The sequence below is a fragment of the Rhinopithecus roxellana genome, chromosome 8, assembly GCF_007565055.1.
Source record: "Rhinopithecus roxellana isolate Shanxi Qingling chromosome 8, ASM756505v1, whole genome shotgun sequence".
Lineage (NCBI taxonomy): Eukaryota > Metazoa > Chordata > Mammalia > Primates > Cercopithecidae > Rhinopithecus > Rhinopithecus roxellana.
The window spans coordinates 11338036-11365074 of NC_044556.1; the positions used below are offsets into that span (position 1 = coordinate 11338036).

Consider the following 27039-nt stretch of genomic DNA (forward strand, 5'->3'; position numbering starts at 1 on the left):
GCAGAGCGGGACCCCAGGGGTGTAGAGAGGCAGTGCTGGGTCGCGCCCTCCCCACCCCTCCCAGAGGCAGCGTGGGTGCTTCTGTGGAGGGGGAGGCCCCAGGGCCCCCAGGGACCCTGCCACCTGGGCAGTAGTGGCCGCGGGTGCTGAGTCATCTCAGCCTCTGCCCTGGGCCTCCGCCGTGCCCGATAACAGGATTATCAGGCCTCCGGAAGGGGGCGGGGGACTGGGGGTGCTGTCAGTGGGTGGGAGCTGCCAGGAGTGGGGCTTCAGGGAGGGGCCGGGAAGGGGACGCCAGCACTGGAGGAAGGAGAGCTCCTTACGGCCTCTTTCTTTTTCTTCTTCCTCCAACTCCTGGCCTCAAGTCATCCTCCCGCCTTGGCCTCCCAAAGTGCTGGGATTATGGGTAGGAGCCACCGCCCCGGCCTTCCCCCGTCCTCCCGTGGACACCTGCTGGATTCCTAGCACTGTACCCCACAGACCCTGATTCTGTTTTTTTTTTTTTTTTTTTTTGAGACAGAGCCTTGCTCTGTTGCCCGGGCTGGAGTGCAGTGGCGCGATCTCAGCTCACTGCAAGCTCTGCCTCTCAGGTTCAAGTGATTCTCCTGCCTCAGCCTCTGCAGTAGCTGGGATGACAGGCACCCGCCACCACGCCCAGCTAATTTTTGTATTTTCAGTAGAGACGGTTTCTCCATGTTGGCCAGGCTGGGACTCCTGACCTCAGGTGATCTGCCCACCTCGGCCTCCCAAAGTGCTGGCACGACAGGTGTGAGTCACCGTGCCCGGCCCAGATTCTGCCTTCATGGGTGGGAGGCAGGCAGGTAAGATGGAAAGAGGCCGCCACTAGAATAAATGGATGAGTTCCCAGCCTGACCCCGGGAAGGTGCAGAGGGTCAGCGCAGGCCGTCGGCTGCTGCAGGAGTGAGAGGGGCCCAGGCGGGGAAGGGAGCATTCGGGGGAGCAGCCAGCGTGTGTACAGATGGCCGTAGTAGCCATGTGCAGGCTCGCGTGGGGCTCGCCCGGCAGGCAGGGAGTTGGGCCTTCTCCTGGGGGCAGTCAGGAGCCATGGTTGACCGTGGAGCAGGGGAGAGACCTGGTTTGATCTTCTTGACTTCCAAGCCCCTCGGTCCCTCCACCCTCGGAGGCTGCTGGAAGGAGGGGGCATCTCATTTTTCCATCCTGGCTGCTTTACGGGGATTGGGGGGATGAACATCGGCTCTTTCAGTTTAATGTTGTTGTAGTCTCAGTGAGTGAGTTCTTTTTTGTTTTCTTTTTTGAGACAGAGTTTCACTTTTGTCACCCAGGCTGGAGTACAATGGCACGATCTCAACTCACCACAACCTCAGCCTCCCGTGTTCAAACAATTCTCCTGCCTCAGCCTCCTGAGTAACTGGGATTACAGGGGTGCACCACCACGCCCGGCTAATTTTGTATTTTTAGGAGAGACGGGGTTTCTCCATGTTGGCCAGGCTGGTCTCGAACTCCCGACCTTAGGTGATCCGCCCGCCTCCGCCTCCCAAAGTGCTGGGATTACATGCGTGAACCACCACGCCCCGCCAAGCAGTGATTTATTTCTTGTCTGAAAACCAGAGGAAACAAAAATAGGTGGGACGTTTATACAGGAAGGTTCAAACCAGCTCAGTTCACGAGAGCCAAAAGGTGGAAACGGCTCAGGTGTCCGTTGAACGATAAATGGACAAATATAGTGTGACCCGTCCACCGTGGAACATGGTGCAGCCATGAGCAGGAGCCAGGCTCTGCCCCAGGCCTCAGCACAGGTGCACCCTGAGGACGTCATGCTCAGTGAGAGGTGCCAGACACAGAAGGCCACACAGTGTGATCCCGTTTCTATGAAATGTCCAGGACAGGCCCATCCACAGAGACAGGAAGGGGATGTGTGCGTGCCAGGGCTGGGGAGAGGACAGGGAGTGACGGCTGATGGGGACAGAGATTGTGGTTTACATAACACGGTGGATACACTAAAAGCTACTTAATTGTAAATCTTAAATTAGTTTACGCTGCAGCTGGACGCTGGAGGGCAGTGGCACAAACTCACAATCTCAGCTCACTGCAACCTCTGCCTCCTGGGTTCAAGCGATTCTCCTGCCTCAGCCTCCCAGGGATCTGGAATTACAGGTGCACATCACCACACCCCCCTGATTTTTGTGTGTTTCGTAGAGATGGGGTTTCACCACGTTGGCCAGGCTGGTCTACAACTCCTGACCTCTCAGGTGATCCTTCTGCCTCGGCCTCCCAAAGTGCTGGGATTACAGGCATGAGCCACCCCACCAGCCTTTTATAAGATCTTTTAAAAGCAGACTGCATTGGCTGGGTGCTGTGGCTCACACCTGTAATCCCAGCAGGTTAGGAGGCTGAGGTGGGCAGATCGCCTGAGGTCAGGAGTTCGAGACCAGCCTGAATGAGCACCATGGTGAAACCCCATCTCTACAAAAAATACAAAAATTGGCCAGGAGCGGCGGCGTGCGCCTGTGGTCCCACCTACAGGGGAGGCTGAGGTGGGAGGATCACTTGAGCCCAGGAGACTGCAGTGAGCTCTGACTGCACCACTGCCCTTCCAGCCTGGGCAACAGAGTTAGATCCTGTCTCAGAAAAATGAAAAAAAAAAATGAAGTAGACTAGATTAAAGAACCAAACCTTGGCCGGGCGCGGTGGCTCAATCCTGTAATCCCAGCACTTTGGGAGGCCGAGACGGGCGGATCACGAGGTCAGGAGATCGAGACCATCCTGGCGAACATGGTGAAACCCTGTCTCTACTAAAAAATACAAAAAACTAGCCGGGCGAGGTGGCGGGCGCCTGTAGTCCCAGCCACTCGGGAGGCTGAGGCAGGAGAATGGCGTGAACCCGGGAGGCGGAGCTTGCAGTGAGCTGAGATCGCGCCACTGCACTCCAGCCTGGGCGACAGAGCGAGACTCAGTCTCAAAAAAAAAAAAAAAAAAAAAAAAAAAAAAGAACCGAACCTCAGAGTTCCCCAGCTGGTCTGAGTGGTCCCGGCCGTTGGATGAATTCTCTGTTTCCCTCTGAGCCCTCAGCAGCCTAGGAACGCCCCGCTGGGTGTGTGGGCGCCTGGGAGGCTCAGGCCGCTGCCCGGAGGGGGCGGCTGCTGACTCAGACCTATTGCTGCCTCTTCTGAGTGTCCGCAGACCTATATCTGGCCTTAGAGGAAAACATACTTCTACACTTTCCCAGAAGCCATATTGGACAGTGCAAAAACGTGTCTTTTAGAGCATTTCTCAGGCTGGGCGCGGTGGCTTATACCCATAATCCCAGCACTTCCGAGAGGCGGAGGTGGGGGGATGGCCTGAGGTCAGAAGTTCGAGATCAGCCTGGCCAACGTGGTGAAACCCCATCTCTGTGAAAAATACAAAAAAAAATTAGCCGGGTGTGGTGGTGCGTGCCTGTAATCCCACCTACTCGGGAGGCTGGGGCAGGAGAATCTTTTGAACCTGGGAGGCGGAGGTTGCAGTGAGCCGAGGTCATACCACTGTCCTCCAGCCTGAGTGACAGAAAGAGACTTGGTCTCAAAACAAAAATAAAGTGTCTCCGGCTGGGCACGGTGGTTCATGCCCAGAATTCCAGCACTCTGGGAGGCCAAGGAGGGAGAATCACTGGAGCTCAGGAGTTTGTGCCCAGACTGGGCAACATAGCAAGACCCCATCTCTACAGAAAAAAAGTTAAAACTGGGCAAGATGGTGTGTACCTGGAGTCCCAACTACTCCAGAGGCTGAGGCGGGAAGATCACTTGAATCTGAGAGGCTGAGGCTGCAGTGAGCTGTGATCGTGCACTCCAGCCTGGGCCACAGAGCAAGACCCTGTCTCAAAAAAAAAGAAAAGAAAATTTATCTTCGTCTGACTTCTCTGTGCCAAGTCTCAGGCCAACCCTCCTGGAGGCTCAGGGCTCGGCAGGCCCCGCACGCCAGACACTGGGGTTGTTTCTTGGATTTCCCTGAATTTTGTGGCCAAAGACAGCGTCTGAAGGGCTGCAGCTGACCAGGTGCCTCCCAGCTCCTGCACCCCCACCCCGCTCCCACCATGGCCTCATTCCCAGGTGGGGCCCCATGGACTTTGGAACCTCCTGTGAGACAGGAGGGGACCTGGGGGGCAAAGGTTCTCCCAGGGGGCCCTTCAGACAGGCAGTTTCTTTACAGCCTGGGCCTCTGGGCCCAAGGACACCGCCCTGGGCCCTCCGCAGCTGCTGGGACCTGGTGGGAGTGCCCAGGTGGGGCCTTCCTGGGGACTGAGCAGGGAAACCACAGCCCCGGCGACATGACCTTGGGTGCTGCCCATCTGTGACCTTGGGTGCTGCCTTGTCCTGCCCTGCTGGGGGAGGGGCCGCCTGTGCTGGCCCCGGCTGCCCCCTCCTGTCCCAGCCAGCCCTTCCCTTGGATTTCCTGCAAACCTCCGGGGTCTTTTTCTGACCTTCCTCCCACCTCCCAGAGCTGGTGGGCTGGGGAGGGGAGTCCCGAACCAGGGCTGAGCTCCCTGGTTCCAGAGGGTTCCGGGCGGCCGGGGAGCCCCCTCCCCACTCCCAGGTGGCGCTGGGTTATCTTGCACCGTCCCCAGCAGACTCCACTGACCCCCTCGAAGCTGCCGTTTCTCTGCGAGGAGAAAATAATCAACATTTCGCCACAAACAAGAATTTCCTGTTTGCCCTTGGAGGGCTTGGGGGGGGGGTTATCTCTGTTTTTCCTCCCCTCCCCCACCGGCGCCACCTGAGCCCTGTGCCGTCGTTCGTCACAGGTGCCCACTCCAGGGGGGCCACCTCATCAGCAGGTGGGGGCGGCACCTCCCCCCCCAGGCCTCCCACACCCCCGGTGCAGAGCCGGGGGAGTGTCAGGGACCGGGGGCCATCCCCAGAGCCATGGAGTGTGTCCTGCAAGATCCATGTAACGGGCTCGGGCCGTGCAACGTTCTGGGAAGGAAACGAAAGAGGACTGAAGGGGTCAGAGGCTGAGGGGGGCGGTGGAGGGGCTCTGTTTAGAAGGCGACGTTTGGGCGGGAAGGCAGGAGCCGTGCGGGGACCTGGGAGCTGCATTCCGGGCAGAAGGAACAGTGCCACACAGGCTATGGGGTGGGGGTGTGTGTGTTTTACTCAGAAAGCCGCCAAGGCTGGGTCTGGTGGCTCCTGCCTGTAATCCCCGCGCTTTGGGAGGCCGAGGCAGGAGGATCACTTGAGGCCAGAAGTTTGAGACCGGCCTGAGCAATATAGCAAGAGCTTGTCTCTATAGAAATCCAAAAATTAGCCAGACATGGTGGTGCTTGCCTGTGGTCTCAGTGGCTCAGGAGGCCGAGGTGGGAGGTGGGTCTCACCACTGCACTCCAGCCTGAGTGACAGCGAGACCCTGTCTCTAAATAGAGCAGCCCAAGGTCAGGACGGAGGGAGCAGGAGAGGGCAGGGAGGGGCCAGGAGGGTGCCGAGGGGCTCTGAGAGGCTGTGGTCAGGGGAGGGTCATGCTCAGACGGCTGTGAAGAGCCCCCACCCCACTCTACCCAGCTGCTGAGTGGGGAAAGGTCTGGCAGGAGGGGCGGCTGGGGGACCTGGAGGTGGCTTGGCTCCACGCACTCTGTGCCTCGGTTTCCCCTTCTCCGAAGCAGGTGGTGCTGGGAAGGGGAGACGATGGGCCCAGCCTTAGTAATTAGGGGTCTACACCTTCCATCCCCCACAGCAGGACGTGGACAGAGCAGAGGGGACCCCCCGGGGAAAGACCCCAGGCCTGCCCTGCAGCCCCGCACTTTCCCAGGATCACACTGAGAAAGCAAGTTCATTTAACGTGCATATATTAGGCAACTGCTGTGTGCCCGATTTTGGATGCTAGCAACAAGATAAGAATTCCGCATGTTCCAGGGCAGACACACGAGAGACAAATGCGTGAATCTGCACATCTGGGGCCATGCAAGGGCTGGGGGGCCACGGGGGGCCGCGAACCAGAAACCCCGTGAGGCCGGTGGTCAGTAAAGGTGGGTGGGAGCAGAGCGTCTGCGGAGGTGATTTCGGTCCTGGGAGGACGAGGGCTCCCCTCCAGGAAGGGGATGACCACAGGGGACCCAGATGAAAGGAAGGGGCTGAGAAGGCCTTGGAGAGGAGAGGAACAGCCCGGGTGAAGGCGGCCTGTCGGGGCAGATGGGAGGGGCAGTGGGGGTCTCAGCAGAGGGGCACCTCCCGTGATGAGAGCGGGCCCCAGGGAGACCAGGCGGCGGGGACGGGAGGGCAGACCGCTTGTCTCAGCCCTTGGCCCCCGGGGAGGGAGTTTCCGGAGATTTCACCCACTCTCCAGCCTGGGTTTAGACCTCCTGTGGGTGCATGGTGGGCAGCTGATTTCAGAGCTCTCTGGTCGACATTTCAGAGGGGCAGGGTTTCAGCCACAGAACCCAGGTGAGAATCAAGGCCTGGGTTTGCCATGGGGTGTGCTGTGGCCCAGCAGTTCAACTCAGGATCTGGCCCACAAGGGGGGCCTGGACACTACCATGGGCAGCCTGGACATCGTCCCCTGCTTTCCCTTCCCTGGGGCCTTGGCCAGCTGGCCAGGGCGGGACACCCCCGGCAGGGGAGCGGAACCGGGGGCCAGAGACCCATAAAACCCAGGCCGCCTTTACTGCCGGCTTTGTTACTGGCTGCCCACAGCAACGGCCATGAGAGCCGCCTCCCCCGCCAGCAGCTGGGGCCCCCGCAGGTCCTCCCTTTACTGCCACACATCAGTGCCCCGGCCCCACGGGGGTCTGACCGTGCCTCGCCGTCGGCCCAGTTCACCCACCATTTGGCCTGGGGGTTAATGGCTCCCCCCCTCCAACCCCAACCCTGGCTGGTCCTACACAGGGCAGCTGATTGCTGCCGGGCACCTCAGTTTCCCCTCCCGGGATGTGAGGGTTGCTGGGGCTCCAGGTGCTTAGGGTAAAGCTGCTGTGTTTTCTCACATACTCTCCTTGAGAGGAGGGGAAACTGAGGCAGGAGGTGCGGTGAGGTTTCTTACAGGGGCTGTGCTGGGGAAGGGGGGGGGTCCAAGCAGGGTAGACCCTGGCAACACCGGGTCAGAATCTCAGAGGAGACGACCTTCCCCTCGCCCTGGAAGGGCCCAAGGTGTGCTGGTCTCTACCTTCACATCTTAGGGAGCTGCCGTAACGAAGGCCCTCAAACAAATGAAACCTGTTCTCCCTCTGTCCTGGAGCCCAGAGTCCAAAATTGAGGCGTCTGCAGGGCTGTGCTCCCTCCAGGGGCTGCAGGAGGAGCTCTTCCACCTCTCCCAGCTCCTGGGGGCTCCGGGTGTGGCCCCGTGGCCGGCCTCTGCCTCTGTGCAACCATCTCCGTGTCTAAGGCCCGGCCCTTGGATGTAGGACCCGCCGGCCTTCACTGTGACTTTTTCTCCATTTGATCACATCTGCAAAGGCCTTTTTCCAAGTAACGTCCTGTTCTGAGGTTCTGGACGGATATGAATTTGGGTGCGGGGGGGCGTTCACCCCAGGACAGCCCCAACGGTGAGGTCCTCCCCATTCCAGTACCTGCTGCCTCAGGCGCTTCCCCTGCAAGCTCATCCTGTCCCCCGCTCCGCCCTGTCCCCCTCTCCGCCCTGCCCAGCTCACACTCGCAGCTGAGAAAAATCAAGATTCAAGTAACGAGCATTTATTAGGCAACTGCTGTGTGCTCGACCGGATCCCAGATTCTGGCAACAAAACAGACAAAATCCTAGATAGAACCCTAGATCCGGGACTCGGTGATGGACGGGGTCTCGGAGGAAAGGCGTGGAGGGGAGTGGGCGGGAGCTGGCCCGGGGTCGGAGGACAAGGCCAGGTGTGTGGCCGTGTGTGCGTGCCTGTGCTCATGGGACCCACCAGCCCGGCTGGCCGTGTCTACCTGCGGGCCCCACACCCCTCGGGCAGCTGAAGGGGAAAGGCCTCGTCGGCCACCATAAATCAGTGCAGGAATGCGGGCTGGCCAGTCTGGCGCTGGCCAGGGTGGGGCGGAGACAAAGGCCAGGCAGCTGGACCTCGGGCAGCCTCGACCACCCAGGGCAGAGGTCAGGACTCCCAGCTGCCCCCCCAGCCCCCTCCCGGAAGCCCTCACCGAGCCTCCAGTACACAGATGAGGAAACTGAGGCCCAGAGAGGGGCGGGACGGCTGCAGGGTGGCGGGGCCCTCGGCCGGCCTCCCTAGCACCTGGGACGTCCCCGGCAGCAGGGGCTGGGCGTGGGCCTCCTTCCTGGGCCCTAATGACGGATCATCCCAGCTGAGGTCTAATTGGTGGTTTCAAGGCCCCCCACTGCCCAGCCAGCCACATTCCCCGGAGCTTAATTTGCAGCCTGGTATTTGTCGCGGCTCCTCCTCGGCAAATTGGCCCCCGCCTGAACTCCGCTTTCTAATTATCCCTGCCGGCTTCCCCCCACCCTGCCCGCCCCTGCCTGCCCGCCCAAACCTGTGGGCGGGGAGCTGGGGGACCTCCTGGCCCCTTGTACCCCAGACAGAGCCCCTTTCCCCTCTGGAAGACATTCCGAGGCTTGCTGATCTCCTTCCTCCCCAGCCACCACCCTGGCAGGCAGAGGCAATCGGAGGCTCATTTCACAGCTGGAGGCCGAGACCCCAGGCTCCAGGTGCGGGGAAGCCAGCAGGAGGCAGGAGGACCGGGATGGGAAGCAGGACGGGGCTCTGAGCCGAGTCCCTGACATCCCCCCAGGCTCTAGTGCCTCAGTTTCCTCATCTGCAAAGCAGAGCCAGTTCTCAGAGCAAAGGCTCTCCTGTCTGACCCTCAGGGCAGCCCCGGGAGGCATGCTGGTGATTGTTTGCAGTGATTTGCTGTGTGAAATCAGGCAGGCACTGTCGTAGGTTAAATTGTGTCCCCCAAAGAAGATAAGGTGGAGGGCAGTGGCTCCTGTCTGTGACCCCAGCACTTTGAGAAGGCGACATGTGAGGAGCGAGGGAGCCCAGGAGTTCGAGACCAGCCTGGGCAACATAGAAAGACCTCATCTCTACAAAAGAAAATGTGAAAACTTAGACCGGTGTGACGGCGAGTGCCTGTGGTCCCAGCCACTTGGGCAGCTGAGGCTGGAGAATCCCTTGAGCCCAGGAGGTCGAGGCTGCCGTGAGCCATGATTGTGCCCCTGTACTGCGGCTGGGCGGCAGAGTGAGACCCTGTCTTTAAAAACTAACAAACAAAAAAGACTTTGGGAGGCTGAGGCAGGCAGATCCCTTGAGGTGAGGAGTTTGAGACCAGCCTGGCCAAATGGTGAAACCCTGTCTCTACCAAAAAATACAAAAATTAGCCGGGTGCGGTGGCAGGTGCCTGTAATCCCAGCTACTGAGGAGGCCGAGGGGGGAGAATTGCTTGAGCCTGGGAGGCCGAGATTGCGCCACTGCACTCCAGCCTGGCCAAGAGAGTGAGACTCCATGTCAAAAAAAAATAATAAAAATTAAAATTAAAAAAAAAGGCCGAGTGCAGTGGCTCACTCCTGTAATCCCAGCACTTTGGGAGGCCGAGGCGGTTGGATCACAAGGTCAGGAGACCATCCTGGCCAACATGGTGAAACTCTGCCTTTACTAAAAGTACAAAATTAGCCGGGCGTGGTGGTGGGCGCCTGTGGTCCCAGCTACTCCGGAGGCTGAGGCAGGAGAATGGCATGAACCCGGGAGGTGGAGGCTGCAGTGAGCCGAGATGGCGCCACGGCACTCCAGCCTTGGGGACAGAGAGAGACTCTGGCTCAAAAAAAAAAAAAAAAAAAAAGAAGAAGAAAGAAAAGAAAAAGGATAGGTTCAAGCACTGGACCCCCAGTATTTACGACGGGACCTCATTTGGAAACGGGAGACCTTACTGAAGTACAATCACGTGCTGACGTGAGGTCAGCCTCAGACCGCAGATAAAACGGTGGTCCCACAAGATTAGAATTCCATATTCCTTGTGCACCTTTTCTGTGTTCAGCTGTGTTAGAGGCACAAACACTCACCGTCGCCTTGCCGTTGCCTGCAGGACCCAGGACAGCCACAGATTTGTGTTCCAGGAGCGCTGGCTGGGCTGTGCCTGTGCCTGGGTATGTGGGAGGCCCCACCCGTGAGGTGCGTGTGACTCAGTCTTTGATGTTCACACTGACGAAATCACCAACAGACACATTTATCAGGACGCGTCCTGCACGAAGACAGAGGCAGGGGCTGGAGTGACACGGCCACAAGCCCAGGAACCTGGAGCCCCCAGAAGCTGTGAGAGGCAGGAAGGTTTCTTCTTTGGAAACTTCGGAGGGAATGCAGCCCTGCAAACACACCTTTTGTTTTGTTTTGTTTTGTTTTTAGAGACAGGGTCGTGTTCTGTCACCCAGGCTGGAGTGCAGTGGTGGTCTCGGCTCACTGCAGCCTCCACTGCCCAGGCTCAAGCAATCCTCCCACCTCAGCCTCCCAAGTAGCTGGGACGATAGGCACGAGCCACCCCGCCTGGGTAACTTTTTGTATTTTATTGTAGAGATGGGGTCTCACTGTGTTGCCCAGGCTGGTCTTGAATTCCTGGACTCAAGCCATTCACCTGCCCTACAAAATGCTGGGATTACAGGCGTGAGCCGCCACCTTGCAGAGAAATTGGTTTTGGACTCCTGGGCTCCAGGACTGCGGGAGAATAGATTTCTGTTGTTTTAAGCTGCAACGTGTGGCTGCAGGGAGTTGAGGGTCGATTTGAGATGAGGTGGCCCTAAAGCCAGCAGGCTGGTGTCCTGAAAAGAGGAAAGAGAGACGGGGAGAGGGTCTTGTGGAGACGGAGGCAGAGACTGGAGCGCTGTGGACACAAGCCAGGACGCACCTTGATCTGGGGTTCCCGGGCCCCTGGAACCGGAGAGGACACCGTCTGTCATCCCAGGCCGCCTGGTTTCTGGGGCCTCCTTGCAGCCCCTCTGGGAAGCTCGTTCACCAGCATTTCTGTCGCTCAGCCTTGTGGTTCTTCACCTGCCCAGCGGGGCCTCAGGCTCTGTTTCAGCTCTGGCAGCGGCTCGGGGGTCCTAGGGGTGGCAACCCCTGCTCCTGTCCTCCTGGCCTGGCCTCCAGCTCAGGGGAGACATGGTTCCCACACCTGAGCTCTGGCACCAACTAACCCATCCCCTCTCCCCCCTCGCAGCTCTACGAACTCGACGGGGACCCCAAGAGGAAGGAATTCTTGGATGACTTGTTCAGCTTCATGCAGAAGCGAGGTGAGCCCTCTGTTCTCACCCTCCCCCCCCAGAGGGAGGTCACAGAAACGGGGCCATAGGAGGGTCCTTATTGGCTCCAGGTATGTTGGGGTGGTAGTGAGCTCCCCGTGGCTGGAGGCATCCGAGGCTCCTAAATCAGGAGGGACTTCAGGGATGTCTTGAGGGGAAGCACATCCTGCCATGGGGGTTTGATGCGGGAGGCACGCGTGTGAGTTTAAGGGGTAGGCCCCCTGGTGGGGGGCAGGGCAGTCTCAGGGCCCCAACCCAGAACAGACAGTCCAGGCCGTCTCCTTGGCATCCAGGGTGCAGGGAAGTGGGGGTCCCCGCTACTGGGTACTGGGGGAGTGGTGCCAGCCTCTGTGTTTGGGGAGTGGGGTCAGATCCAGGCTGGCCAGTGGGTGCAGGTGCGGCAGGACAAAAGCCCCCAGCCCGCCGTGAGGTGACTTAGAGTCTAATGATCTCATGGCATTTGAGTCCCGGCCCCTCCCCTCCTCCCACGAGGGCCTCAGTTTCCCCATCTGTAAAAATGGGCCACAAACAGTCCCTGCCCAAAACTCAGTGGCCAGCGGGTACCCCAGACGTGCTGAGAGCAGGGCTGCTGTTTACTGTGCGCACTTATTGGGCACCCACGGTATATTAGGCCTTGGCCGCTTGTACACTGCTCTGTGCCCCTGAAGTCTCCTGGCCTGGGGAGGGCAGGTCTGGGCTGGTGTCCAGGTGGGGAAACTGAGGTCCAGACATAAGAGACTCAAGACCACCAAGGGTAGCCAGAATATCCCCAGCGGCCATTCCCAGGCCTCACCCCAGCTTAGAGCAACCACGAGGCAAAGCGAGTGTGGCCAGGGTTTCCGTCTCGCCTCCAAGTCCTCGTTGGCCAGAGAGTGGCTAAGAGCGTCTGCCGCCAGGTAGGAGCTGCCCCAATCCCCTGGACACTCCTCTAGGGCAGGGAGCTAGCTCCGGTCCTCACTGTTCAGACCCCACTGTTCAGACGGGGGAGGAGGTCTCAGGGTCCACAGAGGCAGGAAGGGGTGGGGCAGAGGGCTCTGTCCCTACACTTGGGGCCATGCCGGGGGCCGTCGTAGGGGCCGCTGTGTCCCAGCCTCCGCCCACCCCTCCCCTGGCTTCTGTAAACACAGGCCCCAGACCCGCCACTGCCAGCCGCCCGCCCGGAAGGGAAGGAGAAGGAGGAGGGCTGTGAGCCCCCAGCCCACACTGCCCAGCAGCCTCCGAGTTAACCCCTCCTGTGCTGGGAACACAGGATCCAGACCTGGGACCTGGGCGGGGGCCTCTCCTGTGTTATCCTCCAAGCCCAGCCTTGACCAGGCCCACTGCCCCCCATGAGGCTGGACCCTTTATCATCCCGTTCACACCTGCTCAGCCCTGACCACTCTGCTGTGGGGCTCCAAGCTCCTGGGTCCAAAGCTAACCCGTGTTGCTGTTACCCATGCCTGGTGTCATGGGGGTACTTAGAAAGCACGGTGGGCCGGGCACAGTGGCTCAAGCCTGTAATCCCAGCACTTTGGGAGGCCGAGACGGGCGGATCACGAGGTCAGGAGATCGAGGCCATCCTGGCTAACACGGTGAAACCCCGTCTCTACTAAACAATACAAAAAACTAGCCGGGTGTGGTGGCGGGCGCCTGTAGTCCCAGCTACTCCGGAGGCTGAAGCGGGAGAATGGCATGAACCCGGGAGGTGGAGCTTGCATCGAGCTGAGATCCAGCCACTGCACTCCAGCCTGGGTGACAGAGCGAGACTCCGTCTCAAAAAAAAAAAAAAAAAAAAAGAAAGCACAGTGAGACTGGGTGTCGTGGCTCACGCCTGTAATCCCAGCATTTTGGGGGACCGAGGCAGGTGGATCACTTGAGGTCAGGAGTTCGAGATCAGCCTGGCCAACATGGTGAAACCCCCATCTCTACTGAAAATACAAAAATTGGCTGAGCATGGTGGTGTGCACCTGTAATCCCAGCTACTTGGGAGGTTGAGGCAGGAGAATCGCTTGAATCCAGGAGGCAGAGATGACAGTGAGCTGAGATTGCACCACTGCACTCCAGCCTGGGCGACAGAGCAAGACTCTGTCTTTAAAAAAAAAAAAAAAAAAAAAGCACAGTGAGGCTGGGTGAGGTGTGGCTCACGCCAGTAATCCTAGTACCTTGGGAGGCCAAGGAGGGAGGACTGCTTGAGCCCAGGAGGTCGAGGCTGCCCTGAGCTATGATTGCATCACTGCACTTCAGCCTGGGTGACAGAATAAGCCCCTGTCTCAAACAAACAAACAAAGCAAGCATGGTAGGCTGCTCATGAGTGTGCATGAGATGGAGGCTCCTGGCACATGGGGCCGTGAGGGTTGGTGTCCAGCTTTACCTCCCTCTCCAAACTGGGAATTCCTATAGGACAGGAGCCAGCGAGCTCCTATGCATCCCTCAAAACCCAGCCTCAAAGCTCCCTCTTCCTTGCCTTCCTCCTGGAGCTTCCCGCTCTGTAATGGGGACCCTTGGAGCTGAGAATCTGTCAGGTGAACTCGCCTGTCACCCTAGACGCCACAATCTACCTCTCCTTCACTCCAGACAGAGGGAAAGAATGTTTTTTTTTTTTCCTGTATCACAAAGTAAAAACCTCCAACTAAATTTCTCAGAATTCTCTGGGGGCTGGAAGTGAGGGAGGGGTCCTGACCGCACCCCCTTCCCTCAGCAGCAGCCTCTGGACCACCTGACCTGCTGTTCCCTGACAACCTCCCCGCCCTTCCTTATCTGGGCCTGCTGATGCTCCCAGCTGCTTCTGTAAACATCCTCCTCCCACCACTGCAGAGCCAGGGCGCGGCCCTGGGAACCAATCCTCTAACCCTCTGCTGCCAATCCTTTTTTTTTTGAGACAGAGTTTTGCTTTTGTTGCCAAGGCTGGAGTGCAATGGTGGGGTCTCGGCTCTCTGCAACCTCCATCTCCCAGGTTCAAGCAATTCTCCTGCCTCACCCTCCCAAGCAGCTGGGATTACAGGTGCCCACCACCATACCCAGCTAATTTTTGTATTTTTAGTAGAGACGGGGTTTCTCCATATTGGCCAGGCTGGTCTCGAACTCCTGACCTCAGGTGATCCTCCCGCCTTGGCCCACTGAAGTGCTGGGATGACAGGCGTGAGTCGCCACACCTGGCCTGATGCCGTTGCTTTTGCTTTGCAAACTCTGAGGCCTGAACTGGTGTCCCGAGTGAGGCCGGGCGGAGGCTCTGGGCAGGTTTCCGGGCTGATCGTGCAGCTAACACCCTGCCTGGCTCCTCTATCGCAGGCTGTAAAATGGGTTTCAGGTGGGGTCGGGTCTGAGGCCCCACCTTCTTCCAACCCAGGATCTCCTCCATTCACTGGAGGTTTTGCAACCTGGGAAGGGCCTGGAAGTGGCCGAGGGTGGTGGGGGGTGGTTCCGGAAGCTTCTTCTGGGGGTCCCAGGGGTGGCAGGCCTCGTCCAGGCAGAGGGCTGGCCGCTCACTCAGGGCTGCACTGGCTCTCCAGCCAGTCACATCACAGAACACCGATGTCCACGTCCCCATCCCCAACGGGGCGATGGGCGTCCCCTCCCACTCCATGGTGACTGGGCAGCAGCTGTGGCCTGGGCCACTTGCCCTCACTGGTCTTCACTGAGCGTCTACTGTATGCTGCTGGGTGCCGGGACCCCACGTAGGCAGAACATGGAGCGGGGGCCACAGACAGTACACAGTTGATCTCCTAAGTGCAGAATTTCACTGACCGAATGAGAGGTTTAAGTGGGGGCTTGCCTACTGTCAGGCCAGGGAGAGGCTGGGCAGAGGTGGAGCTGACATCTGAAGCCAGAGGCTCCCGGTGCAGGGGCAGCCTGGGAGAGCCCTGGAGGGGGCGGGTGGGGCTGGAAGGGTGGGGAGGGGCCCTGTCTTCAGCCAGCTCCAGGAGGAGGTTGCAGGAACCTGAGTCAGCCCAGCCCCATCTTTTTCCTGCGCTAGCCCACCCGCCGCCCTTCCCCTGCCTGAGCTGATCCTCCCCCTTTCCCACCCTGGCATAGCATAGCCCACAACCCTCTCCTCCTGGGCTAGCCCACCCCCCCATGCCGGGGCTAGCCCATCCCCTTCCCCTCCCTAGGCCAGCCCACAGCCCTCCATTCTCCAAACTCCACACCCGGTATGCCAAGCTTTACTCCTTGCCTGCCGGAGGCTGCAGAGTCCCTGTCAGCATGGAGGGAACAGGCCTGAGGCTGCAGAGTCCCTGTCAGCGTGGAGGGAACAGGCCTGAGGCTGCAGAGTCCCTGTCAGCGTGGAGGGAACAGGCCTGAGGCTGCAGAGTCCCTGTCAGCGTGGAGGGAACAGGCCTGAGGCTGCAGAGTCCCTGTCAGCGTGGAGGGAACAGGCCTGAGGCTGCAGAGTCCCTGTCAGCGTGGAGGGAACAGGCCTGAGGCTGCAGAGTCCCTGTCAGCGTGGAGGGAACAGGCCTGAGGCTGCAGAGTCCCTGTCAGCGTGGAGGGAACAGGCCTCTGGAAACCCGGGCGGAGTTGTTTTGGCAGCTGCCGTGGTGGGTGGCGTGGAGAAGGGATAACAGAGATCCGGGCGTCTCCCATACATCCCTCCTCTCAGTAACCCTCCTCCCGAGGGCTGCGCTGTCCCTAAGCCCAGGCTACTGGTGGGTAAACTGAGGCAGAGCTGCCCCCCTCGGTGCCCTCTTGAGCAGCAGGTTCCAACCTGGAAGATCTGCACCCACAGAGGACCCTGGGCAATGTCTGGAGACATCTGTGGTTGTCACAGCCTGGCCGGGGAGTGCTCCTGGCGTGGAGAGGGTGGAGGCCGGGACGCTCGGCTCCCTGCAGTGCCCAGGTGGCCCCCAACCTCCCTCTCGCCCCTGCCCCCAGGGACACCTGTGAACCGTATCCCCATCATGGCCAAACAGGTCCTTGACCTGTTCATGCTATACGTGCTGGTGACGGAGAAGGGCGGCCTCGTGGAGGTCATAAACAAGAAGCTATGGCGAGAGATCACCAAGGGCCTCAACCTGCCCACGTCCATCACCAGTGCGGCCTTCACCCTCCGGACCCAGTGAGTGGTGGGCAGCTGTGCCCTGGTTGGGCCAAGGCACTCTGAGCAGCCAGTGCAAGTGGCTCCCTGCAGAAGAGGGAGGGGGTGGTGGGCAGCCGCAAAGGGCACAGGGCCACACTGTGCATCCAGGGCCTGAGAGCATCAGGTAGGGGTGCGAGGACCACACAGGCTCTGGGGTTATGCAATCAGGGGCCATTGCGAGGAACAGCATTGAGATGGAGGGAACAGCGTGGCGAAGGCCCAGTGGCTCTGGGGGCTGCTGAGCAAGTCCAAGGGAGGAGCCAGGGATGGTGGTGCCACAGTGGGGTTTACTTTGTACTGAAGGTCAAAGGGAGCCACAGGGGTGATCTGGGTGCCATCCTCTTCCCTCGTCCCACCCACAGATACATGAAGTACCTGTACCCCTACGAGTGTGAGAAGCGGGGCCTCAGTAACCCCAATGAGCTCCAGGCAGCCATAGACAGCAACCGACGGGAGGGCCGGCGCCAAAGCTTTGGGGGCTCCCTCTTTGCCTACTCGCCAGGTGGGGCGCACGGCATGCTCTCCTCACCCAAGCTGCCCGTGTCCTCCTTGGGCCTGGCCGCAAGCACCAACGGCAGCTCCATCACCCCCGCCCCTAAGATCAAGAAAGGTAAGGGCCTGCATGGGGCCTGGGGTGTGTTCCCAACTGAGCTTCAGCCTGGCTGGCTGACCTTGGGGGATACCTCTTCCCCTCTCTGGGTAACCAGGATGAAAAACCCTATAGTTGGCATGGAAAAGGGCTTCCAATCTACCAGTCTTCTGTCCATGGCAGACATTACCAATCCATCACCACTTTTCTTTTTTTTTTTTTTTTTGAGACGGAGTCTCGCTCTGTCGCCCAGGCTGGAGTGCAGTGGCCGGATCTCAGCTCACTGCAAGCTCCACCTCCCGGGTTTACGCCATTCTCCTGCCTCAGCCTCCCGAGTAGCTGGGACTACAGGCGCCGCCACCTCGCCCGGCTAGTTTTTTGTATTTTTTAGTAGAGACAGGGTTTCACCGTGTTAGCCAGGATGGTCTCGATCTCCTGACCTCGTGATCCGCCCGTCTCGGCCTCCCAAAGTGCTGGGATTACAGGCTTGAGCCACCGCGCCCGGCCTCCATCACCGCTTTTCTAATCCCACACAGGTGGCAGCCAGCCATTGCTAATCAATCTGTGTTTCCAGTCCTGTGGCCAAGGCAGACATTACTAATTGATCACTGTTTTTCCAGTCCACACTGAGGCAGGCATCATCAGTTGATCAGTTTTCCCTCCCACTGAGCCTCTGTACACTCCATAACACAGAGGTACCAATAGCACACGCAGCAGCGTAGCCTCGGTTTGCCTGTCTGAGTTCCCATTTCTCATCTGGGCAACATAGTGAGACCCCATCTCAAAAAAAAAAAAATTAGCTGGGCGTGGCAGCATGCACCTGTGGTCCCAGCTACCCAGGAGGCTGAAGTGGTCAGATTAGTTGAACCCAGGAGGTCGAGGCTGCAGTGAACTGAGATTACACCACTGCACTACAGCCTGGGCAACAGTAGTAAGACCCAATCTAAAAAAAAATTTTTTAGGCCAGGCACAATGGCTCAAGCCTATAATCCCAGCACTTTGAGAGGCTGAGGCAGGCAGATCACTTGAGGTCAGGAGTTTGAGACCAGCCTGACCAATATGGTGAAACTCCGTCTCTACTAAAAATACAGAAATTAGCCAGGTGTGGTGGCGTTTGCCTGTAGTCCCAGCTACTTGGGAGGCTGAGACAGGAGAATCACTTGAACCCAGGTGGCAGAGGTTGCACTGAGCCGAGGTCACGTCACTGCATTCCAGCCTCGGCGACACAGTGAGACTCCGTCTCAAAAAAAAAAAAAAAAAATTAGCTGAGTGTGGTGGTGGGCGCCTGTAATCCCAGCTACTCGGGAGACTGAGGCAGGAGAATCACCTGAGCCTGGGAGGCGGAGGTTGCAGTGAGCTGAAATCACACCACTGCCCTCCAGCCTAAGCAACAGAGCAAGACTCTGTCTCAAAGAAAAAAAAAAAGAAGGTGCATGTTCCTGCCTCAAGTGGAAGGCAGTCCCCAGCCCCTCCTGGCCACAAATTCCCCTTCTTTCCTACCTAGAGGAGGACTCAGCCATCCCCATCACGGTCCCTGGCCGCCTGCCTGTCTCCCTGGCAGGCCACCCTGTGGTGGCAGCCCAGGCAGCAGCTGTGCAAGCAGCAGCCGCCCAAGCAGCTGTGGCCGCACAGGCAGCCGCCCTGGAACAGCTGCGGGAGAAGCTGGAGTCTGCGGAGCCTCCTGAGAAGAAGATGGCCCTGGTGGCTGATGAGCAGCAACGGCTGATGCAGCGGGCACTCCAGCAGAACTTCCTGGCCATGGCGGCCCAGCTGCCCATGAGCATTCGGATCAACAGCCAAGGTACTGCCCTGGTGCCCAGACCCGCTGTGCTTCCTGGTTGTGTCACACAGTGAGGGCCTTGGCACCTCCATATGTAAAGAGTGCCAACAAATCAATAAGAAAAAAAAGAGGCCGGGTGCAGTGGCTTGCACCTATAGTCCCAGCACTTTGGGAGGCCAAGGTGGGTGGATCACTTGAGGTCAGGAGTTTGAGACCAGCCTGGCCAACATGGTGAAACCCCATCTCTACTAAAAATACAAAAGTTACCTGAGTGGTGGTGGGTGCCTGTAATCTGAGCTACTCAGGAGACTCAGGAGAATCACTTGAACCCAGGCGGCGGAGGTTGCATTGAGCTGAGATATCATACCATTGTACTCCAGCCTGGACAACAGAGTGAGACTCCATCTCAAAGAAAAAAGCAAAAACGGGGGGTACCGGGGGACTGGACATGGTGGCTCATGCCTGTAATTTTAACACTTTGGGAGGCCGAGGCGGGCGGATCACCTGAGGTCAGGATTTCAACACCAGCCTGGGCAACATGGAGAAACCCCGTCTCTACTAAAAATACAAAAAATTAGCCAGGCATGGCAGCGCACCCCTGTAGTCCCAGCTACTTGGGAGGCTGAGGCAGGAGCATCACTTGAACCTGGAGGTGGAGGTTGCAGTGAGCCGAGATAACGCCACTGCACTCCAGCCTGGGCAACAAGAGTGAAACTCCATCTCAAAAAAAAAAAAAAAAAAAAAAAAAAAAAAAAAAAAAAAAAAAACTGGCTGGGCACAGTGGCTCACGCCCATAATCACAGCATTTTGGGAGGCTGAAATGAGAGGATTGCTTGAGACCAGGAATTTGAGATCAGCCTGAGCAACACAGTGAGACACCATCTCTACAAAAATTAGCTGGGTGTGGTGGCATGCTCCTGTAGCCCCAGCTACTCGGGAGGCTGAGGTGGGAGGATCACTTGAGCCCAGGAGGTCGAGGCTGCAGTGAGCCATGATTGCACCACTGCACTCCAGCCTGGGTGACAGAGCAAGACCTGGTCTCAAAAACAAGGTTAAAAAAAACAAAGCAGGCCGGGCGCGGTGGCTCAAGCCTGTAATCCCAGCACTTTGGGAGGCTGAGATGAGCGGATCATGAGGTCAAGAGATCGAGACCATCCTGGCTAACACGGTGAAACCCCATCTCTACTAAAAAATACAAAAAACTAGCCATGCGAGGTGGCGGGCGCCTGTAGTCCCAGCTACTCGGAAGGCTGAGGCAGGAGAATGGTGTAAACCTGGGAGGCGGAGCTTGCAGTGAGCTGAGATCCGGCCACTGCACTCCAGCCTGGGCGACAGAGTGAGACTCCGTCTCAAAAAAAAAAAAAAAAAAACCCAAAGTAGAGTGTAGACAAATACACTTATTGAACAAATAAATATTGAGCACCTACTGTGTGCACTGGTGACAGCATGAGTGTGAGAAACACTGTCTACACCTTGTAAAGCTAAAATCTAGTTGGCAAGAGACAGAAAACAGAACATGCCACAGGTGTCTTTATGATCAGAAATGGCAGTTTTGGCCGAGCGTGGTGGCTCACGCCTGTAATCCCAGCACTTTGGGAGGCTGAGATGCGTGGATCATGAGGTCAGGAGATTGAGACCATCCTGGTTAACATGGTGAAACCCCGTCTCTACTAAAAATACTAAAAAAAATTAGTCGAGTGTGGTGGTGGGTGCCTGTAGTCCCAGCTACTCAGGAGGCTGAGGCAGGAGAATCGCTTGAACCCTGGAGGTAGAGGTTGCAGTGAGCTGAGATCGCGCCACTGCACTCCAGCCTGGACGACAGAGCAAGACTCCGTCTCAAAAAAAAGAGAAAAAAAAATGCATTTATTCTTCCCACAGCCTCTGAGAGCCGCCAGGACTCTGCCGTGAACCTGACAGGCACCAATGGCAGCAACAGCATCAGCATGTCTGTGGAGATCAATGGCATCATGTACACAGGTAGGACCCCTGAGGCCATGTGCTGCCTGGACCTTCCCTCTCCCACCATGAACTCAGGACCCTGAGTTGCGCCTGGTCCGAACTGCTTGAACCAGGTGTGCGGGCAAGCAGGGCACGGCCAGGGGCTTTGCGGGGTAAACAGTCAAGGCTGATGGAGAGGATACCATCGTTCACCTGGTGCCGCGCTCAGCCCAGAGGGGGTCATCCACAGATACATAATCAGTTTGACGCTGGATGGATCACATTCCTAGTTTATTTATTTATTTATTTATTTTTATAAGACGAAGTCTTGCACAGACATGCACCAGCACACCTGGTTAATTTTTTAATTTGTTGTTGCTCTTTAAATTTTAAATTGCTTTGTTGCTCAGACCGGTCTTGAACTCCTGGGCTCACGCAATCTTCCTGCCTTGGCCTCCCAAAGTGCTGGGATTACAGGCGCAAGCCACCACACCCAGCCGATCCCAGCATTTTCGGAGGCTGAGGAGCAAAGAATATGTAACCCCAGGGGTTAGAGACGTTGAGGCTGCAGCGAGCTGTGATGACACCACTGCACTCCAGCCTGGGCCACAGACCAAGACCCTGTCTCTTGAAAAAAAATTTAATGAATTTTTTTTTTTTTTTTTTTTTTTTTAGACGGAGTCTTGCTCTGTCGCCCAGGCTGGAGTGCAGTGGCCGATCTCAGCTTACTGCAAGCTCCGCCTCCCGGGTTTACACCATTCTCCTGCCTCAGCCTCCCAAGTAGCTGGGACTACAGGCGCCGCCACCTCGCATGGCTAGTTTTTTGTATTTTTTAGTAGAGACGGGGTTTCACCGTATTAGCCAGGATGGTCTTGATCTCCTAACCTTGTGATCCGCCCGTCTCGGCCTCCCAAAGTGCTGGGATTACAGGCTTGAGCCACCGCACCCGGCCTTTTTTTTTTTTTTGAGACGGAGTCTGGCTCTGTCACCCAGGCTAGAGTGCAGTGGCTGGATCTCAGCTCACTGCAAGCTCCTCCTCGGGTTTATGCCATTCTCCTGCCTCAGCCTCCCGAGTAGCTGGGACTACAAGCGCCCGCCACCTCGCCCGGCTAGTTTTGTGTATTCTTTAGTAGAGACGGGGTTTCACCGTGTTAGCCAGGATGGTCTCGATCTCCTGACCTCGTGATCCGCCCATCTCGGCCTCCCAAAGTGCTGGGATTACAGGCTTGAGCCACCGCACCCGGCCTAATGAATTTATTATTTTGTTAATTTTTAATTTTTGTGAGTACATAGCAGGTATATATATTCATGGGTTTTATGAGATGTTTTGATACTGGCATCCAATGCCTAATAATCACATCAGGGTAAATGAAGTGACAAAAAAATTTAATCTAGGCTGGGTGCAGTGGCTCACAGCTATCTATAGTCCCAGCACTTTCGGAGGCTAACACGGGAGGATCACTTGAGCCCAAGAGTTTGAGACCAGCCTGGGCAACATAGTGAGACCCCATCTCTCCTAAAAATACAAAAATTAGCCGGGCGTGGTGGCGCGCAGCTATGATCCCAGCTACTCTGGAGGCTGAGGGGGAGGAACACTTGAGCCCAGGAGGTGGAGGTTGCAGTGAGCTGAGATCACGCCATTGTACTCCAGCCTGGGTAGAAGAGAGATCCTGTCTCTCTCTCTCTCTCTCTCTCTTTTTTTTTTGAGATGGAGTCTTCTGTCTGCCACCCAGGCTGGAGTGCAGTGGTGCAATCTTGACTCACTGCAACCTGTGCCTCCTGGGTTCAAGTGATTATTCTGCCTCAGCCTCCTTGAGTAGCTGGGACTACAGGCGTGTGCCACCACGCCCGGCTAATTTTTTTTTTTTTGTATTTTTAATAGAGATGAGGGTTCACCATGTTGGCCAGGCTGGTCTCAGACTCTTGACCTCAGATGATCCACCCGCCTCGGCCTCCCAAAGTGCTGCAATTACAGGCGTGAACCACCGTGCCCGGCCTATATATACATATATATATATATATATATTTTTTTTTTTAATAAAATGAATTTAAAAGTTGCCGGGGATAGTAGCTCATGCCTGTAATCCCAGAACTTTGGGAGGCTGAGGTGGGTGGATCACGAGGTCAGGAGTTCAAGACCAGCCTGGCCAACATGGTGAAACCCCATCTCCCCTAAAAATACAAAAATCATCCAGGGGTGCTGGTGTGCGCCTATAATCCCAGCTGCTTGGGAGACTGAGGCAGGAGAATTGCTTGAACCCGTGAGGTGAAGGTTGCAGTGAGCCGAGATCACACCAGTGCACTCCAGTCTGCATGACGGAGCGAGACTTTGTCTCAGAGAAAGAAAAAAAAAAGAATTAAAAAAGTGGAGTCAGACCAGGGGCCGTGGCTCATGCCTGTAGTCCCAACACTGTGAGGCTGAGGACAGAGGTTTGCTTGAGGCCAGCCTGGGCAACACAGGAGACCCCATCTGGACAAAAGAACGTAAGTAAATGAACAGTTTTTCTTGAAGTGGAGTCAGGCCCATGGCTTATAGCGGCCACCAGGTGGCGCTGCTGACACAGAGCAGCCTGGTTGCAGGAGCCCTGACTGGTCAGAGCAGAGGCTGAGCTGAGGTCAGTGGTGTCCTCACAGGTCCACAGATGGATTTTGAGGGGTCCATGCCCTCCTGAAATTAGATGCAAAACGTGTACATTCATATTGAATCTTACAGGGGAGAAGGCCATCTGTGTGCTAGGGGTCCCGCAACCCCATGTCAACAAACCATGGGCATCAGGGTTCTCCCTGCACGAGCTGTGTACACGCTGATGTATATGTGTGGATTATGCACGTGTGTAATATACGAGTGAGCAGACACAGTGGGGAATCCCAGCACTTTGGGAGTCAGAGGTAGGAGAATTGCTTGAGGCCAGGAACTTGAGACCAGCCTGGGCAACATATTGAGAGCCCATCTCTACAAAAAATAAAAAATTGCCAGCCACGGTCGCTCACGCCTATAATCCCAGCACTCTGGGAGGCCGAGGTGGGTGGATCACCTGAGGTCAGGAGTTGGAGACCAGCCTGGCCAACATAGTGAAACTCTATCTGTACTAAAAATACAAAAGTTAGCCGGTGTGGTGGTGGGCGCCTGTCATTAGTCCAGCTACTCAGGAGGGTGAGACAGGAAAACTGCTTGAACCCAGGAGGTGGAGGTTGCAGTGAGCCGAGATCGCACCACTGCAGTGCAGTCTGGGTGACAGAGTGAGACACCATCTCAAAAAAAAACAAGGCCGGGCGTGGTGATTCACGCCTGTAATCCTAGCACTTTGGGAAGCCGAGGCAGGCAGATCACGAGTTCAGGAGATCAAGACCATCCTGGCTAACACGGTGAAACCCTGTCTTTACTAAAAATACAAAAAAATTAGCTGGGTGAGGTGGCAGGCGCCTGTAGTCCCAGCTACTCGGGAGGCTGAGGCAGGAGAATGGCGTGGACCCAGGAGGTGGAGCTTGCAGTGAGCTGAGATTGCGCCACTGCACTCCAGTCTGGGAGACACAGTGAGACTCCATCTCCAAAAAAATAAAATAAATAAAAAATCAGCCAAATGTGGTAGCACACCCCTGTGGTCTCAGCTACTTGGGAGGCTGAGCTGGGAGGATCACTTGAGCCCATGAGGTTGAGGCTGCAGTGAGCTCTGATGGCACCACTGCACTCCAGCCTGGGGGACAGAGTGAGAGAAGTTTATGTCCCGGAGTACCCCGTTGGGTCTCCCTTGTGGCCCGCCTCGCGTCTTCTTAAACTCTGCATGGCATATGTCTTCTGTTCTTGCCTTAGGAGTTCTGTTTGCTCAGCCGCCGGCCCCCACGCCACCCTCTGCTTCCAACAAAGGTGGTGGTGGCGGCAGCAGCAGCAACGCAGGCAGCCGGGGAGGAAACACCGGAACCAGCGGTGGCCAGGCCGGGCCAGCAGGGCTGTCTGGACCTTCCACATCTACCTCAAATAACTCGTTGCCTTAACCGCATCACTCCCCACCCGCCACCCACCCCGGAGCCCGCCGGCCTGGGCAGGGGGGGTCCAGGTGGGCCACACAGGGTCCAGGATGGCGGAAGATACGGGTGGGGAGGGAAGATATCCAGAAAGGAGCCACAGCTGACGCCAAAAAGAAGAGAAAAAATATATATATATATACGTATATATATAAAGAAAATTTAATAAAACAGGGGAAAACCAAGGAACACTTGAATTTCTCAGGTTTTGGACATTCAGAGAGATGAATTGTGAGAACAGCAAAGGAAATCCATCAGAAAAACAGAAAGAGGCAGACGTTTCTCAGGGCAATCCAGCAGCCCTGATGGACCGAAGGCTCTGGTGTCTGGTTCGGCCCCACTGCAGCGTGGGCCGATCCCATTTACCTCAAACATCCCTGCACTGTGTGTTTTCATTTTTGTCTGCTTTGGTTCTCTTTTAGTTTCTATTCACCCACACACTCACCACTCCCAGCTTCTCGTGTCCAGTGAGACCCCTGAACTAAGATCACTGAATTTTTTTTTTCTTGTTGCTTTGGGAATTTTTTTTTTTTTTCTCCGTAGGGTTTTTAAGAGGGTTCAGGGGTTTTGTTGTGTAAATATTCTATTTTATTCTTGGGGGGATCAAACCTTAGGAAAAGGATATCTATATATCTATATAGCTATATATTTGTGTTCCTTCAGGGAAACTGGTCTTGAAAAAGCAAGAAAAAAAATCAAAAAAAAAGAAAAACTCACCTTTTTATTTTTCCCATGACCAATTTGGGTCCCTTTGTCCGGTTCTGGGGGTGCGTTTGGGCAGCTGTGAGCCCAGCACATCGGATCCCTGGGGCTAGAGCCGCGGAGCCAATGAACTCAGGTGCTGTGGGCCGGGCTGAGGCAGGGGGTGCATGCTGGGGTCCTAGGGGCCAGGGGCCCCATGACAGTGATTTGCTGACTGTGATATTCCACTTTGCTTTTGCTTGTGCCGTGCTTGTCTGCTGCGTTCTCGAGTCAGGGGCCTGGAAATCTTTTTTTTTTTTTGAGACAGAATTTTGCTCTTGTCGCCCAGGCTGGAGTGACTGCAGTGGCACGATCTCGGCTCACTGCAACCTGCACCTCCCAGGTTCAAGCGATTCTCCAGCCTCAGCCTCCCACGTAGCTGGGACTGCAGGCACTCGCCACCACGCCCGGTTAATTTTTGTATTTTTAGTAGAGACGGGGTTTCACCATGTTGGTCAGGCGGGTCTCAAACTCCTGACCTCGGGTGATCTGCCCGCCTCGGCCTCCCAAAGTGCTGGGATTACAGGCGTGAGCCACCGCGCCTGCCCGGCCTGGAAATCTTATCTAAAAAGTAGCAAGTGCTGGCAAAAGGACCTGGGGGGCAGGGGTGGTTCATTGTGGCAGCCCCCAGGCTCCTGTCTCAGGGATGAATGTGGCTCTCATTGTCTCATCGATTCTTCTCTTGCCCGAAAGGGCTGCTTTTGGGGACTATCAATACTGGGGAGTGGGGGCGAAGCCGGACCTCGTTCAGGGTAAGGATTTCAGGGCCCCGGTGTCCTGAACACCCCCCCCCACACCCCAACATGCTCCTCGCTCTGTCCCTTCCTCTTCTCCCAACGCCTTTTGTGCCGGGTCCGCAAGCTCCCCGAGTTCTGGGCATCTGCCCCCCCAACCTGTGGGTCAGTGCCCCTCCCCCAGGCTAGAAGAAAGTGGGGTCACCGCAGCTGAGCTGGGGGTTATTTTGACTGGAGCTGCTGGAGCAGAAAGGCCGGGTCTGAAATACGCGGCAGGGTCTGGGGACCTTGCTGGACCCGCGTGGTGCTGGGTGGTGTTGGGCGGGGCTGTCATGTCCTACCCGGGAGCTCTGGGCTTTCATTTCTCTTGGGGTGGGGATTAATTCAGCTACTCCCAGGGTAAGCCTGGGTCTCTAATTGGGCCCTGGGAGCCCTGTTAGGCCACTGGCATGGGGGGTGGGTGACAAAGGGGACTCCCCAACTCCCCCCGCTCCCAACCACCCTCCCGCCATTGCCTTGGAGACCCCTGGGGGAGGGGGCTGGGAGGCTTCTGAGCCCCTGAGTCTGGGTTCACTTTCCCGTCAGGCTGTGGGAGGGGGCTGTCACTTTCCTGTGTCTTTGGGGAGGGTCCCCACTTCCTTCTCGGATCTCAGGGCTGTGGACACACACCCCCTTTCCAGGAGGGGGTGGTGAGTATCTAGGTTCTCCCCGCCCCTTCCTGGGGCCGGCACCGTAGCAGCACAATCACCCTGGGAAGGGGGTGTCTTTTCACCTCCAGACACAATCGGGCCCCATTTGCAGGACCACCTGAACTCTGTGCCCCCCAGCCTCCAGGGCTCCTCCCCAGACCCCCGTCCCACGCCTGGGCCCCGCGCTGGGGGAGGCACCTGCTGCCTATCTCTGTCTACCTCAGGTCTGACTTTTGATGCCAAAATCTGAGCCCCTGGGGTGCCTCTCCCCCACCTCCCGTGCACCAAGGTCTGCAGCAGCCACTGAGGCTGGCTGC

General features: G+C 57.1%; 2 protein-coding genes across 4 annotated transcripts in view; both read left to right on the forward strand.

Moving 5' to 3' along the window:
- ARID3A (AT-rich interaction domain 3A) overlaps positions 1-25253 on the forward strand; it is a 48924-nt gene extending 23671 nt beyond the window's left edge. For 2 of the 3 annotated variants that reach the window (XM_030935032.1, XM_030935034.1), the window contains exons 4-9: positions 11094-11166; positions 16024-16207; positions 16591-16838; positions 18322-18618; positions 20476-20574; positions 24347-25244. In XM_030935032.1, coding sequence (XP_030790892.1) covers positions 11094-11166; positions 16024-16207; positions 16591-16838; positions 18322-18618; positions 20476-20574; positions 24347-24528 — 1083 coding nt within the window. In that variant the 3' untranslated portion in view covers positions 24529-25244. Of the gene's footprint in view, positions 1-11093; positions 11167-16023; positions 16208-16590; positions 16839-18321; positions 18619-20475; positions 20575-24346 lie in introns of all 3 variants that reach the window. The other variant, XM_030935033.1, reaches the window with a different exon arrangement.
- Positions 1-27039, forward strand: part of MIER2 (MIER family member 2) — a 993207-nt gene that overhangs the window by 37983 nt on the left and 928185 nt on the right. The gene's annotated exons all lie outside the window — the stretch shown is intronic.